Consider the following 16,397-nt stretch of genomic DNA (forward strand, 5'->3'; position numbering starts at 1 on the left):
AAGCGCTGCGTAAACTGTTGGCGCTATATAAGTCAGTAGCTGGTGTAAGTTAAGCGAGGAGGTGGCCCTCTTGGTGGTGAGAAGAGGACCCCTCAAAAGGAACATGTGTCAGGTAACTTGAGCCTCCATGTTCTATGGGTCCCAAGGGCATGGTTGGACTTTCAGAGCCTCAGCATGGAACCATAGGAAGAATGCAGGGCCCTGTGATGTAAGTAGCTCCTGACTGATCTGAGGGGTAAGTGCTGCTGCAGACGAGGGGGATGGTGTGATTTCCATCGGGCATTGAGGCCAGGAACTAGAAAAAGAAGGGGGGAGGCACCAACTGAGTTTAGTATTAGAGTATGTTTTAATACACAAGGTGAAGAAACACTTACAGGATGAAGGGTTAAAAATGGTGCTCACATCATGGATGTAACGCCATCCTAAAGGCTCCTCCGGCTAGGTCCTGGTTGCTAGCAATGGATGGTGGGAGACCACGGCTTTCTGCAGCTTCCGGAACTTCAGGGACTCATGCTGACCAGCGTGCAACTGTAAGGCGGAAATTACATCACTGAAGGATCGGACGTCGGGGCTGTACCATCAAGGCTATGCGATTGGAGCTCACAGCTTACTTTACTGGTCTTTTTTATGGACTCATTGGACAGAGTTTCATTCCCAATTACACTGAATTACCCAGAGACTATCTTTATAATTGGACACTCAAGCTCCATGTGCCAGATGTTTATGTTTATACGTTTATTATGTTTTTTCTTCTATAACTTTTGGGGCCGGGAACTGGCTGCACAACCCAACCATGAATGGCCCTGCTTACACACTGCACAAGTTTGCTGGAGTGATCTAAAGCCCCATACACACTATCAGATTTCCTGCTGATTTTTGTCTTCAGATTTACCAAAACCATGTAGTGCAAGGGCCTGCCTGATTGCATACACATTGAAACTCCTAAGGTTTCACCTCATATTATATGGTTTTGGTAAATCTCAAGGAAAAAATCAGCAGAAAATCTGATAGTGTGTATGGGGCTTAAGTCACCTCAACAGCTTGCACCTTTAATAACTTAATTTAGCCAATAAAGAGTATCAGATAAACTCCAAACTTTCTATCCACGAAGTGGGTTGAATGCCTCTGTATGACACTCAATCTGTAAACAGAAAGGTGATTCTTCAAGAGACATCACTGGAAATCGGATGAATATTGTAGCCCAATCTCCAGTGATTGTTTTTAACCACACTCAGGGCATTCTTTTTCTCCTTTTTTTTTGTCCTAACCTGAAACAGGGCTTTAGATGTTAGCAGTTATGAATAGGGGTTTAAAGTAGAATTCCTGCTTTAATATCACTTCAAATAGTTTGTTTGGGCATTATTTTTTTGGGTTGGGTAGTGGTAGGTGAATAGAATGAAAAAACATTATTAAATGCCTTGCTCTACTGCTATTATTCACTGCTTGGATGTTTCCATGAGGAGATCAAAATCAGTTAAAGTGGTGGAATAATTTTTTTAACTTTTACCTACAGGTAAGCCTATAATAAGGCTTACCTGTAGGTAAAAAGAATATCTCCTAAACCTGTACGGTTTAGGAGATATTCCCCTCACAATGAGCCGCTGACTTCAGCGGTGCATGCGCTCCGGGGATTCTCGGCCGAAAGTCTGGCAGACGCCGGACCTTGTCGCAAAGAAGTCTTCTTCACGCATGCACGGGAGTGACTACATCATGGCTCCGGCCACTCACAGCGCCAGAGCTGCAATACCCAGAAGATACGCCGAGGCAAAATGTCAGCTCCCTTGTCGTGGATCAAGTGAGATACCGGCGCCTCGTTCTAAGGTAATTATTTCATAATGAGCTAGTATGCGGTGCATACAAGCTCATTATGCCTTTTACTACCGCTTTAACTAAAGCCCACCATAGATGGTTTAAATCTTGTCTGGTTCATCAGGAACTTGGGTACAACCAGCCTGCCAGATTTTACATGTGATTATCACTAGTGGCTGTTATAGTGCCTATATGCTGTATGTTTTATATGCAAGAATTGGTTAATATGTTACTGTAACTTGTATATCCTCATTTTACCTTGTAGAACTTTAATAGCCACATTTGTATACAGTACACGGACCTCTGCTATGTGTATTGTTTCATTTCTTTCTTAAAGTATATCCTTCCTGCATTAGTGAAAAATTTATATACAAGTAATAGGACACAGAAAGGATTATTTGGAAGTAGAAATGATCCTCTGTGCATTAGCAATAATCCTTAGTAATACTATCTTTATCCTAGTTCGCCTTTATGATCTGGGTGGAGTGCGCCCAATTGTCGTGTGACTTCCTACAGAAGAGTAAGGGGGGGGATGCATATTTTTCTTAGCGAAAACATGGACACCCAGAGTCTTATGATTTGCATACATAGCCTGTCTATCGTAACCATTGCTGCATTATGATTCCACCTTTTGCAATCCGGCGGCATATATTAGGAGGAGTGGCTCATCTTTGCAGGTAAGTGCTAAATCCGTAGCTAGAGTACATTCCAAACCCCCTGTTTGATAAAGCAGGGACAGCAGCTACAATCACATGCCATGAAATGGCAGTACAGGCTTCAGTGGACAAGGCACATCAATAATTATTGAAACTCTTATTATTGATCTGAGTTCCTGTTGTGGAAAAAGTACAGGAACTCCGTTCCCATGTGTTCCTGCAGGACTTGAGCCCTATTGGATGTCGATTGTCCAAGAACATGAGTGGGGTGTGAAAAGTCAACCTCCTGAAAGTTACTACCTGCTATTAGTCTATACTATGACCTGGATAAAAGGAAACCTTCATAGACTTGCCTGCTTAGGGTATTTATTGTTAATTGAAGTTTAGATGTAGTGCATCTGGCTTCTCTACTGCCTGAATTTCCCTTGTTGGCGGTATTCTGTTCTGTACAGCACAACTGTTGAGACATGTGAAATAGCAAGCTGGCTGTTGTGAACCAGCCTACTGTAAGTATTCGGCTATCGCTCACAAACAGGGAGAGAAAGTTGCACAACAAAGGATCATGTAACATGATGCCACAGACCCATGCAGCAGCACACATGGGCATGCCATAGATTCCGGTTACACATAACATAAACTGATTTTGAACTCAGTTATAGCATCTCTTGGATAGCGTTAGCAGTTTGGTAATTGATTTCAATTGCTGCCAGTTATTTCTATTTATTTTCAGTGAGTTCACATTTTCAGTTGTTATTGTAACATTCATTGGAAAGCAATTTTTATTGCTGACACTCCTATTTAACTTGTTTGCTGTTCCGCATTTACACGAAGGTTATTTCATGCAAAGACTTTTACATTTTATGCTTCAGAATAACTGAGTTAAATCTAATTGCAGTAAATGTCAACCAGGGAATGTATTGTATTCTGTCAATTTATTCTACCAGAACTGTTATTACAGAAATTATTTAAGCACCCCCCCCCCCCCCCTCCTATGCCACATTTGGGCAAGACCGGATTAACGTAGGGGCTATTGGAGCTGCAGCTCCATGCCCCTACCATATTATCAGCACAATATATTGATTCTAGACACAATTACTGCCTGCCAACTGCTGGCCGCTAGATTGCCTTGCCGTCGCCAGACAGCTGAATTATAGGTCCAATACAGACAGTGAGCTGGCCGGAACCCACTACATACATTGCCCTGCAGAACGGCCTCTTTTGGTGCGGTACCAGTGTGCCGAGGCTGAGCGCACTCCTCCACTTGGAGTCCAGCACACTTCCCTGTCGGGTGCAGCTTGATGTCCCGGCCAGCATGACGTCATCCAGAGGCCAGCCCAAGAGGTTCGTTGGGAAGGGAGTGTGGGTGGCGCCACTGTGAGCAAGGAGGAGGAAGCACTATACAACAACTGCAAGTAAACTTTGCATGGGGCTGGGGAAGTCGGGCACATAATAAGTTGCATTTGTGCAGCTCAGTGTACTGGCTGAAGTGGGTTAACTCTTGGGGAGGAGGGCTATTAGCATTAGTGCCGCCTAATAGTGCCAATTAGTGCAGCTCATCAGTGCCACCTATCAGTGCAGCTCATCATTGTCACCTATCAGTGCCACCTATTGGTGCAGCATATCAGAGCCCATCAGTGCCACATATCAGTGCTGCCTCATCAGTGCCACCTTATCGGTGCCCACGAGTGCCACCTATCAGTGCCCATCAGTGCTGCCTATCAGTGCTCATCAGTGACCATCAATGCAGAAGTGCCACCTATCAGTGCTGCCTATCAGTGCAGCTTATCAGTGCCCATCAGTGCAGCTCATCAGTGCCACATATTAGTGCCGCATATTAGTGTTGCCTTATCAGTGCCCATAAGTGCTGCCTAAGAGCATCTCCTGTCTTATTAGTGCTGCCTATCAGAGCCCATAAGTGCTGCCTCATCAGTGCCCATAAGTGCTGCCTATCAGTGCAGCTCATTAGTGCTGCCTATCAGAGCCCATTAGTGCTGCATATTAGTCCTGTCTCATTAGTGCCACCTTATCATTGCCCATCAGTGCTGCCTATCAGTGCAGCTCATCAGTGTCCAATGGTGCAGCTCATCAGTGCCTCATATCAGTGCAGCCTCATCAATGCCACCTTATTAGTGCCCATCAGTGTTGCCTATCAGTGTAGCATCATCAGTGAAGAAAAATTACGTATGTTCAAAATGTTATGACATACTAAGAAAAATGTCAGTCTTTTTTTGATGTTTAACAAAAAATGTAAAACTCAGTGGTGTTTAAATACCACCCAAGAAAGTTATATTTATGTGAATAAAAAATGATAACAATTTCATATGGGTACAGCATTGCAATTGTCATTCAAAGTGTGACAGCGCTAAAAATGTGTCTGTGCATTTCCTTAAAAAGGGCCACTGAAATCCTCAGCACCAGGCCCTTAATGATGCTCTTAATCCGGCCCTGGGAAGAGCCCTTAACCGCAGTACGAAAGGCAGTCTATCTACCTAGGAGGAAGCATATACCAGCCGCTGTAATATTTCATGCCATACACAGAGTGGTGCACTGACGCACCTGGTACATGTGAGTACCCCATTGAGGGATTGTTCTTATTTGTTTAATAAAACTTTTAAAGCGATTTCACACTATCAAGGCTTTTTATTTCCCATTATTCCCGTGATACTGTGTGGGAAGCCCAGAATCCTGTCACCATTATAGAACCCAGGGGTGGTTCACAAGTGTGTATTGACTGAGCGTAATTGCTAAGTCAAAAGCTTCAAGGTGAGCATTCAGTACCTAGGGGGCTACTGGAAAAAGAGCACAAATGCATGATCTACAACACCTGTCAATCATTTCTAGAAGCATGGATTTATAAGCATGTCAGCAGTGCTATTACTGGATACCACACATATGCAATTTTTTTCAACAGGACTGTCACAGTATTGTTTATAAAAGGACTTGTCTTTTGCTATTTAAAGTAGGACTAGTGTTGTTCCCTATATACCACCTGACACTTATATCTGTGTTACAAAGCACTTGGATGCACATGAGCACTTTATTATTAATGTTTTAATTTACATATTTATTGTTTTATTTTTGTCTTATCACATTTATGTCACATATGTCAGTGGTCATCAACCTTGTCCTCAGGGCCCACTAACAGGCCAGGTTTTATGTATTACCTTGGGGAGATGCAGACTAGAATACAGTAATCACTGAGCAGCAAATGATATCACCTGTGATGTATTTCAGTTATCCTGCAAACCTGGCCTGTTAGTAGGCCCTGAGGACAGGGTTGATGACCACTGACATATGTCACTTAGGTCAACATTAACACTACATGTATTTGTTTTAATTTTCAGCACGCATTTATTGTGTAATATTCTAAAGCGCAGCGTATAATTTACTATAAGAGCCCTTAACTGGCAAGGACTCAGCACATCGTTTACACTGATAATCCAGACACTGATCATCAGTTGCCAGATTATTAATGCAGCCCCATTAGTGCACATTAGTGCCGCCTATCAGTGCCACCCATCTGTGCCTCCTCATCGGTGTCGCCTATCAGTGCCCATCAGTGCTGTCTAACAGTGCAGCCTCATAAGTGCACATCACTGTCTCCTCATCAGTGCTGCCTATTAGTGTTGCTTCATTAGTGCCTCCTCATCAGTGCCCATCCATGCAGCCTCATCAGCGCACATCAGTAAAGAAGAAAAATTACTTATTTGCAAAGTTTTAACAGAAACTAAGAAAAATGTATTTATTTATTTTTTTTTTTCTAAATTGTAGGTCTTTTTTTATTTGATAAGTAAAAAATAAAAAACCCAGTGGTGATTAAATACCAGCAAATGAAAGCCCTATCTGTCTCAATTTTTTATTTTATTTCACTTAAGTACAGTGTTGCATATCCATGCAATTCGAAAGTGCAACAGCTGGAAATTGGCCTGGGCGGGAAAGGGGGGGGGGGGAAGTGCCTGGTATTGAAGTGGTTAAATAATTTTATGGCCAAAAATGCAGATATTAGCATGTGTGCAAAAAAATGAGTAAAATCTCTTCAATGGGGGTCACAGACAAAAATACAATTTTAGCTTGTGCCCACTTTATCCAAAACTCAAAAAAAAAATTAGGTATAGTTAGGATTTAAAAGCCACAGGTTTGTACATGATAGTCGGAGGTTATGACACCGGATGGTGTTTGCTGTATTCTGGTCAGGACAAGTTTTATAACCATATAAGTTTGTATATTGATCGTTCTGTGTCATCAACGTTTCCCTCACCTTTCCTTTTCCACAAACGTAATAGCTGAAATATGATAATTAGGTGACATATAAATGATGGTAACTAGTATGTTAGAACATACGTGTTTGTACAAGCAGGCAGCTTTAGTGTTTTCCGGTTGCCTAAAACTCTGACAAGCATACAGGGGGAGATTTATCAAAACTGGAGAGTGCATATTCTGAGGCAGCTCTGCAATGAAACCCACTCACATTGCACATTATGGGTTTGATTTACCAAAACTGGAGAGTGCAAAATCTGGTGCAGCTCTGCACCAATCAGCTTCTAACCTCAGCTTGTTCAATTAAGCTTTGACAAAAAAAAAACCTGGAAACTGATCGGTTTCTATGCAGAGCTGCACCAGATTTTGCACTCTCCAGTTTTAGTAAATGAACCCCCGTATGTCTACCATAAGTATAATAAAAAGAACACTCCAGGAAAAGAAGTATTTGCATTACCATTCATCTGATTGCATAGTTACTTAGTACACAGTGGAATCTGTAGCTTTGTTTGCAGGCGCAATGTAAATATAGACTGTTTTCATTAACAACGGTTGTATGGCATGTGATGACCACGCAACAGGATCTCCGTAAGGGAGACATTTCAGCACCTCCCTGCTGGACAGCAGGACTGAACATACAGGCAGCCAAAGCCGTCTAGACATGAGACAAGTCCTTTTTGAACTCTACTATGTTTGCACTAAATGTATAGATAATATAATGTTATGTTGAGACTTGATTTAGCACAACTGACAGCATTGTATAATGTGGTGTTGCAATTTGTTAAAGCAGTATTAAAGTGGTTGTAAACTCTAGCAATAATATAAAAAAAACTGCAAGACAAAGGCATAATGAGCTAGTATGCAAAGCATACTAGCTCATTATGTATTACTTACCTTAGATTGAAGCCCCCGCAGATGTCCTCATTCACCGCTCCGGCCAGCGACATCGCTCCCAGAGTTACTTCCGGGTATCGCGGGCTACGGTGCTGTGATTGGCTGGAGCCGTGATGACGTCACTCCAGGACTACCACAAAAAAATAGAGCCCCCCCCCCCAGCAACAATAGATCCCACAGCAGCCAGCAACAATAGACCCCTCCCTCAACAGTAGATCTCTTCCAGCAACAATTGACTCCCTCAGCAACATAAGCCCCCTCCCACAGCAACAACAGATCCCCCACCAGTAACAGTAAGAGACCTCCTCAGCAACAATAGACTGCCATGCAAAAATAGATCTTCTTCAGCAACAATAGATTCAGCAGCCATGGACCCTCCAGCACCCCTTGCATACATACAGTACACTCAGTGCTGGAGGTGCCAGAACTGTGTTCCCCCACATTCCCATTGAAAAAAAGGCCTGCTGATATGTGCCTGCTGTACCATGTACTTGTATTAAAAAGTATCCTGTTCTCTTTGTATTGCTTCCTTTGTGTAAAATCGCTGGTGTTCCTTCCAGTCACTCTGCTTTCCTAATGAAAACTTTCTAGCTGTGCATGGAACTCAGCCTCCTCCCCCTCCCCACACACACGCACACAACCTTTCTCTGAGAAGATCAGTGTCCTGCTGTTTCTCCTCTCCCCAGCTCTAAGGCTGCTTTCACACTGAGTCGCTTTACAGGCACTAGAGCGCTACAAATACTGCCTGCATAGCGCCTGTAAAGAGCCTCTCCTGTCTCTCCAGTTTGAAAGCCCAAGGGCTTTCACACTGGAGCGGTGCTTGCAGGATGGTAAGAAAAGTCCTGCAAGCCGCATCTTTGCAGCGCTGTAGGAGCAGGGTATACACCGCTCCCAAAGCGCCCCTGTCCATTGAAAACAATGGGGCAGCGCTGCCAAACCACTGACATAGCGAGCAGTTTTAACCCTTTTTCGACTGCTATGCATCCATCGGTGGTTCAGTGTGTACCTCTGACACACCGCATCTCCGATCTCGGTAAAGAGCCTATCACGTGGGTCTTTACCATGTGATCAGCTGTGTCCAATCACAGTGTAAATAGGAAGTGCTGGTTATTGGCTTTCCTCTGCTCACTCTGACAGAGCATGTTAGGAGAGGAAAGCCGATAAGCAGCTTTCCTCACAGGGGGGAATAATCAGTGTGATGATTTTCAGTGCAGCCTCATCAGCGATGCCTGCGAGTGCCCACCAGTGATGCTAATCAGTGCCCATCAGTTCTGCCTTTCAGTGCCCATCGGTGATGCATGCCAGTGCCCGTCAGTGCTGCCTATCAGTGCACACCAGTGCCGCCCATCAGTGCTGCATATCAGTGCTGACTATCAGTGCCCATCATTGCCACCTATTAGTGCCCATCATTGTCACCTATCAGTGCCCATCAGGGCCGCCTATCAGTGCCCATCATTGCGACCTGTAAGTGCCCATCAGTGCTGCATATCAGTGTCACCTGTCTGTGCCCATCAATGCCATCAGTGCTGAATATTAGTGCCTCCTCATCACAACCCATCAGTGCTACCTCATCAGTGCCCATTGCTGAATATTAGTGCCTCCTTATCACAGCCCATCAGTGCTACCTCATCAGTGCCCATTGCTGAATATTAGTGCCTCCTTATCACAGCCCATCAATGCCGCCTCATCAGTGCAGCTTATCAGTGTCTGTCAGTGCAGCCTCATCAGTGCATATCAGTGTAAGGGAAAAAATACTTATTTATAAAATTTTATAACAGAAACTAAGAAAAACATTGTTTTTTTTCAATTGCAACTGTCGTTCAAAGTGTGAGAGCTCTGAAAGTTGAAAATTTGCCTGGGCAGGAAAGGGGTGAAAGTGCCCAGTGGTTAAACTCTCAGATACAGCTGTGAAAAAAAATGACCGGCAGGACAGTTTTAGTTAGCAAGAACATGAGAAAATGTACAAATGCAACATAAAACAAAAACTAGCACACATATTGTAAATTCCTCCTTGCATGCACTATGCTGGCTCCAGGGTTTGCAAGGCTGAAACAAGGCTTTGGTTTTACTATAATTCAGCAAAAACTTCCCAACAGGATCCTTGAATATTCTGATAGTTTCATATTTATATTCAGGTTCAATAAACAAGTGGATTGTTTAGGTACAACACTTTTGGTATCCTAGATAAGCATTTACCTTAGGAGAGCCTTCAAAAGTTTGAAAAACTTTATTACTTTTTCTGTTTAACAATATCAAATCGTTTCATTCACAAAAAAGGGTGTTAGAGACGGAAATCTTTGCATTGTCTGCCATCTAGTGGATATATTGCATATTGCAGCAGCCTAGAACATTTGAATTCATATACACTGGGCTTATTCCCTTGGGTGGCGTATGTTATAAAATTTCAGCCAACATTTTATATATATATATATATATATATATATATATATATATATATATATATATATAAAGTGGTGAAGAGTTAAAACCTCTGTCAGAATTTTTCTTCTATGTGTGAAGATTTTATGTGCATTTTCCTTCTTTTGCGGTCACTATAATGAAACTTGGACAGGGAAGTACAGATATAGCACAGTTAACAACATTGTCAGAAATAATAATTCCTACCTACTGCATTGAAGATGTGTTATTGTCATATCTGTGTCCACAGTGGAGAGATTTGCAGTAACTTCCTGTCCTGACTTGTAAATACAAATCTATGAGTGCTCCTTTTAGAGGAACCACCTGTGGTGAAGGTGATGAAAATAAAGCTGCAGCTCAGGGGCGGCTGAAGTGAGTGGCCTGGGTGGGATGTTTCTAGGTAGCTTATGTCAGAAGCCTAGGGAGGGGAGGAAAAGGTTTGTTCTCACATGCAGTAGATCACCTTTCAGAGGGAGATGATAGGTGGAGAGGAGGCGATATGTTGCTTCCTCACTGCCTGTTTTACCCTAAAATATCTGAACCATCGCACCTTAACTATGTGCATTGCACTCAGTTGCAGGGAAGGTACAGCTCAGCCACTTACACCTAAATGAGTTGTGTTCAGTGGCAGTACTGACTACCAAATGAGACATGCAGTTAAATTTTTGGCTTCAGCATGTGCACAGCCCCAAGCGGCTGCATGCTCCTCTTTAGGTGGGCGGTCAAGGGTTGGTAAAACTACTGCCTGCTTTTACTTTCCTGGCCACAGGTGTGAATAAGCCCTTAGTGTAATATTTCACTGCATCTGAGCTCCACAAGCCAAAAACTCTATTTTATTAATTTCTAATATTCAAAGCAAAATCCCCCATCCATCCATGTCTCCATGCTTTATTTTGCTGAGAAATCACTTTCAAGAAACAACCCCCTAGAAGTTTCTGTCCATGGCCATCTAGAAGAAGGGCAAATGATTCAAGAAGCATTTACTTCCTGGAATCCATCTGCCCTTATCTGAAACATGCAGGCAGCAGAGTGTGCTTAGGTGAGAAAACCCTCCTCCGCTCCCTCCTAAACACTCCTGGGATATATGACATAATTTGCCTAGGCAAGAAACCAGAAATCAACTGAAGAAATATATTAAAAAAAAAGTGTAAAACAAGTAAATATGATATACTTTCCTATGTATTTAGTAATGCTAGCAGCATGAGGATTAAAAATAATCAATGTTGATTGGAAGAGTGAAGTTCCATTTTAAGGGCTCATTCGTACCAGGTGCTCTGAATTGCAGTGATCAGCAATGATCGACATAGGCTCAACACAAGGGCACTTGAAAAACTGTCATGCATTGCGTAGCAATACATAATGTCTGCATTTTTGTATGGTGCATAGAGTTGAATGCCAAAAAATGTTTTAAAAAAAATAAACAGCACTATGGGGGTTACTTACTAAAGCTAGAGAATGCAAAATCTGGTGCAACTCTGCAAAGAAACCAATCAGCGTCCAGGTTTTAATATCAAAGCTTAACTGAACAAGCCAAAGTTAGAAGCTGATTGGCTACCACACACAGGTGCACCAGATTCTAAGTACACTAGTTTTAGTTAATCTACCTCTATGTGTTGTAACACCAGATTACTCTGCCTTTCACTTGCCATACCATCTTGCATGTGTTGTATGGAGCATAAGGACTTGTTTACACTTGCTTTGCTCTCTGAAGAGCAACTCATGTTCTGGTTGTCATTTGACAGGCAGTGAGGAGACATTGTATTGCCTTCTCACAGCCTGTTGTAACCCCCTTAATATCAGACAACCATGTGTGTTGTGTGCAATCGAGGGCCGATTACAGCGTGGCCCCATTCACTTTAACGGGTCCTGCTTGGTGGGCAGTACTGCCTGGCAAACGCGAGGGAAGGGTAACATTCCGTCTGTGAAGCCTCTGTAGAAAAAGGGGGAGAGCCCCCCCCCAATGGTAGGTGCAAATGAGCCTTAACGTGTGTGGGATGCTGTGACTGAGTTTTAATATCACACTTGTATTTTAAATCCTGACAGAGGTTCTAATCTTTCTCCATTCTATATAAAACTAAAACATGGAGCTTTAGATTGGCTTTAAGAATATGCACTCTACCACACACGATCTCTTCATTCCAGAAATATGATTATAGCATGTTCTGTATCCTGTAATATTTCAGATATTGTATATGGCTCCCACTGCTGGCAGACTGAGGAATGGCTTATATAATGATTTATACTAGTGAATACTGCATTGGTTGCAGGCAAGATGGTTGGGGTTCTCCACACACTGCAAAGCTGTTACCGGCCTGTAGGGAAAAGACAAAATACAATGATAGATTTTACAGAATGGAATACATATCATGAACTGTAAATGCGTTGTCTGCAAAAAAATTGGTATGTCTGATGTTAAATCAGTTAAATTTTATTAAAAATCAAATATAATGATCAATGGCCATAGAATGACTACTCTTATTTGCGGATGTTATTATTAGTTGTCATTGTTGATATTATCAGGAAACATACTGCTGTAGGACCAAGTATAAAGTGAGCAGGATAATTAAAAAGGGAATACTTAAAACATTTTGCCCGACTTTGTTCTTTACCCAGTTAGTCAACTGTTTGCCCCATTTCCCCTACAAATAAGCCCACAGTATGGGCGCAGAAAGCAAGGTAGATAAAGTCCATAGGGATCTGTTATAGTCCCATAAAATCCTGAGCTTTATGCAGACACTTGTGTCAGCCTTCTGTAGAGTTAGTGAGCATTAGTATTCAGGAACAGAGGAAGACATGAAGAATGCAACCATTTGAGTGTAGCAACTCAGTGTGAGGTGGCCCCAGGGTACCATCCAGCATCTTTGGCTTTCCTTGCCCAGCTCAACCTCTCTATCGTCTGACACAGAGGCCCCTGCAGAATGGAAACCCACTACGTTGTTGATCTATGATGAGCTTTTAACCCTTATATATCTTTGAATTTTTATAACCATTGTTGATTAAAGTGTGCTCTATTGCTGCACTTATAGTAGATGGAGCTTTATTCTATTCCTCTGTTCCTACGAATAAGTCCAATTGAGGTGAAATGCGTCAGTGGGTGTGGCCAATAGGTGGGTACTGTCTTAGGAAGCTGGCTTGGCCAAAAAAAGATTTACTAGGTGACAGTATCAGTGAGCAGCTCTGATTTATATTCCTGGTGTCTTGTCGAGTGAATATGCCCTCTTTTGGGCTGGCCATCTTGCAGATTGTCAAACCAGCATTAAAGCAGAACTAAACCTTCCGATTCTTTTCAGCCAAGGAAGCTGACATCTTAGTCTCTGTTTGATCTACAGCTGCCATGGTGCTGCATATGTGATCAGAATAGTGAGCAAAAAGATCACCATTTAATTCAGTTATGTACTTGATATGTTAAATGCATTTTAAATGTAGTATATGTACTTGGATCTGTTATTATACTTGTCCCCTGGGAGTGGGAGGGGGGGGGGGGGCAGAGAAAGCAGCAGTGTTTGGACCAATCTAGTTCTTCTGTGTTTCAGAGTGCAGTCATTATAACATTGGGTGCTTACTGACATTAAGAGAAGATATATTGATGACCTCATCAGTCTGGCGATTCTCTATTGTTATTCAATCAGAAGGGTGGGGGTGAGCCAAAATGTATTTCTTAACATTGAGTGTTTTCCATTACTATATAATATGGTTATGGCAAGCCAGAAAGTTGGTTGTAAACATCAGACATGAAATATGAACAAAGCATATCCCTCTATAGTGTGTACTTATCTTAATTAAGAGCTAAGTGTCATTTCTGTCTGCAGCTTCCTTACTCTGCTATCAACATTAATAATTTCTGACAGGTTGTCCTTACAGCAAGAGAAAAAGGGTAACAGGGGAGGGATCTCCAACTGATTGACAGCCTCAGCTCTGTGTGCTGTGTGAAGGGGGTGTGTCCCTTCCCTCCAATCATCTCCCAGAGCTCCCCTCACTGAGCTCTGCAGAGTGTGACTTCAGCTCTCTGTCCCCTTTATTTCTGAACTCTCAGACAAGCTTATGAATTCGGCACTTTGAATGGCTGTAGAGAGGAGAAGACCGTAGATAAACAGGTACAATGTATATAGGAGGATTTTCTTCATCTCTGTCTACCACCTGAGGATAGTCCCCTCACTGGGTATATGTACAGGTTTACAACCACTTTAACTTTATAGGTAATTTGCCTTTACTAAATAATTGTCAGGCTGGGGTTAGCCAAAGTCAAAGCAGTATTGCTCTACTTTATTAGTGGTTCCCTGTTACTTTACAGTTGGTAGACTGGGATGAACCAAAGACCAAGCCATGTCGTTTAACTTCATTGGTGATTCCTGATTACTATACAATTGGCAGTCTGGCGTGAGCCAATGACCAAGTTGCATTGCTTAAATTCACTGGAAACAAAGAATGCCACTGACTTGGTTATTTAGTCTGGCAGGGGCGTCAGGATTACAATATTGGTTGAACAGAATTACAGTTCTTTTGACTGTCCAAGTGTATGTTTAGGCATTTGCATGGAGCTCTGCAGTAGCAAGCCAAGAACAAAGGGGTGTGCTTACTTATAGTTGTCAATGCAGGAATACTTCAGGTTGTGCTCTTCAATGTAATGTTGAAGCTCTAGCAGTGACTCACTGTTGCAGGAATTTCTGAAATATAAAAAAGCTTTTTAGCATAATTTACATGTAAACATCCAGCCAAAGAGGGGGCACCATAGATATACACATACATTGGTAACATACATTGATATGTTTTCTATATCTGTAATGGAAAATGTTTGAATGGCAAGGCAATATATACCCAAGACATAATCATCAATGACATACAGGTGTAAAACATATTAGAGAGGCTCTGTTTCACACAGATGTGTACGGGCACATGCCGACCTGTCCGTTCTCTTGCGCTGCATTAGCACATGCTAATATGTGTTGTGTTAAGGCAGTCTATTGAATGGTCTGCAAATGCACCAAAACAGACAAAAAAAGATAGACAAACACAGTTTTTTCCGAGACACACAACATGTCAGTGCATTATCGTGCATTGTGGTGCACTGCAGCACATGTGCCTAGGAGGTGCATTGCTTTAATGGATTTGGAGTGCCATTAACAATGAATGACACACAACATGCTAATGGGTGTATGGTGCATTGCCGTGCATTGGGGCATTTGTTACTGCAGTGCCCAACAAGGAAAGATGTGTTTGGGCCTTAATTTGGAGGACCTTTCCTGACACACAGTTGACTTTTTGACTGAAATGAATTAAAGTGGTTGTAAACCTCAGACATGAAATATGAACAAACTATATCCCTCTATAGTTTGTGCTTGTCTATATCACGAGCACTAATGGGGGTTATTTACCAAGGGCAAATCCACTTTGCACTACAAGTGCACTTAGAAGTGCAGTCGCTATAAATCTGAGGGGTAGATCTGAAATGAGGGAAAGCTCTGACGATCACGTGCAAACTAAAATGCTGTTTTTTATTTTCCTTGCATGTCCCTCAGATTTACAGCAACTTTACTTCCAAGTGCACTTTGCACTTGTAGTTTGCACTTGTGGTGCAAAGTGGATTTGCCTTTCGTAAATAACCCCCTAAGTGTCATTTCTGTGTGCTGCTTTGTTCCTCTGCTATCACCATGAATCACTTCTGACAAGTTTTCCTGACAACAAGAGAAAAAAAATGACAGTGACAGTGGAGGGACCTCCAGCTAATTGACAGTATCAGCTGTGTCCCTTCCCTCCAATCGCAGAGCTCTCCTCACTGAGCCCTGCAATGTGTAACTTCAGCTCTCCCCCTGCTTTTTTCTGAATGCTTAGACAGCCTTATAGATTATTTAGTTTGAAGGGATGTAGAGAAGAGAACACTGCAGATAAACATGTACAACTTATGTAGGAGGATTTATTTAATCTCTGTGTATAACCAGTCACTTCACTAGGTATATGTAAGCGTTTGCAGACACTTTAAAGCGGAGGTCCACCCTAAAGTGGACCTCCGCTCATCGGAACCCTCCCCCCTCCGGCGCCACAATTGGCACCTTTCAGGGGGGAGGGGGGTGCAGATACCTGTACAGTACAGGTATTCTGCACCAACTTCCGGGATAGCTCTCTGCGGGAAAGGGGCGTAGATTACGCCCCTTTCCGCAAGTGCCCGCCCCTTTCCGCAAGTGCCCCGCTGCCTGCTGGGAAACACACAGATCCCAGAGGCAGCGGGGACCGTCCTTATTGCGCATGCGCAGTAGGGAACCGGGAAATGAAGCCGAAAGGCTCCATTTCCTGATTCCCATACCCAAGATGGCGGTGGCAGCACATGACAGACGATCTAGAGATCGGCTTCGGGTGCCGACATCGCGG

At 42.7% G+C, this 16,397-nt stretch overlaps 1 protein-coding gene across 1 annotated transcript in view; it reads right to left on the reverse strand.

Moving 5' to 3' along the window:
* Positions 1-9,828: 9,828 nt before the first annotated feature.
* The window catches only part of LOC143975391 (ADP-ribosyl cyclase/cyclic ADP-ribose hydrolase 1-like), a 51,490-nt gene continuing 44,921 nt past the window's right edge, over positions 9,829-16,397 (reverse strand). Inside the window, exons 7-8 of the mRNA XM_077477750.1 lie at positions 14,612-14,698; positions 9,829-12,346 (exon numbers count right to left, since the gene is read on the reverse strand). Coding sequence (XP_077333876.1) covers positions 12,277-12,346; positions 14,612-14,698 — 157 coding nt within the window. The 3' untranslated portion in view covers positions 9,829-12,276. The remainder of the gene's footprint in view (positions 12,347-14,611; positions 14,699-16,397) is intronic.

The sequence above is a fragment of the Lithobates pipiens genome, unplaced genomic scaffold, assembly GCF_037356315.1.
Source record: "Lithobates pipiens isolate NorthernLeopardFrog02 unplaced genomic scaffold, aLitPip1_a1.2 Scaffold_13, whole genome shotgun sequence".
In the NCBI taxonomy this organism is placed as follows: Eukaryota; Metazoa; Chordata; class Amphibia; order Anura; family Ranidae; genus Lithobates; species Lithobates pipiens.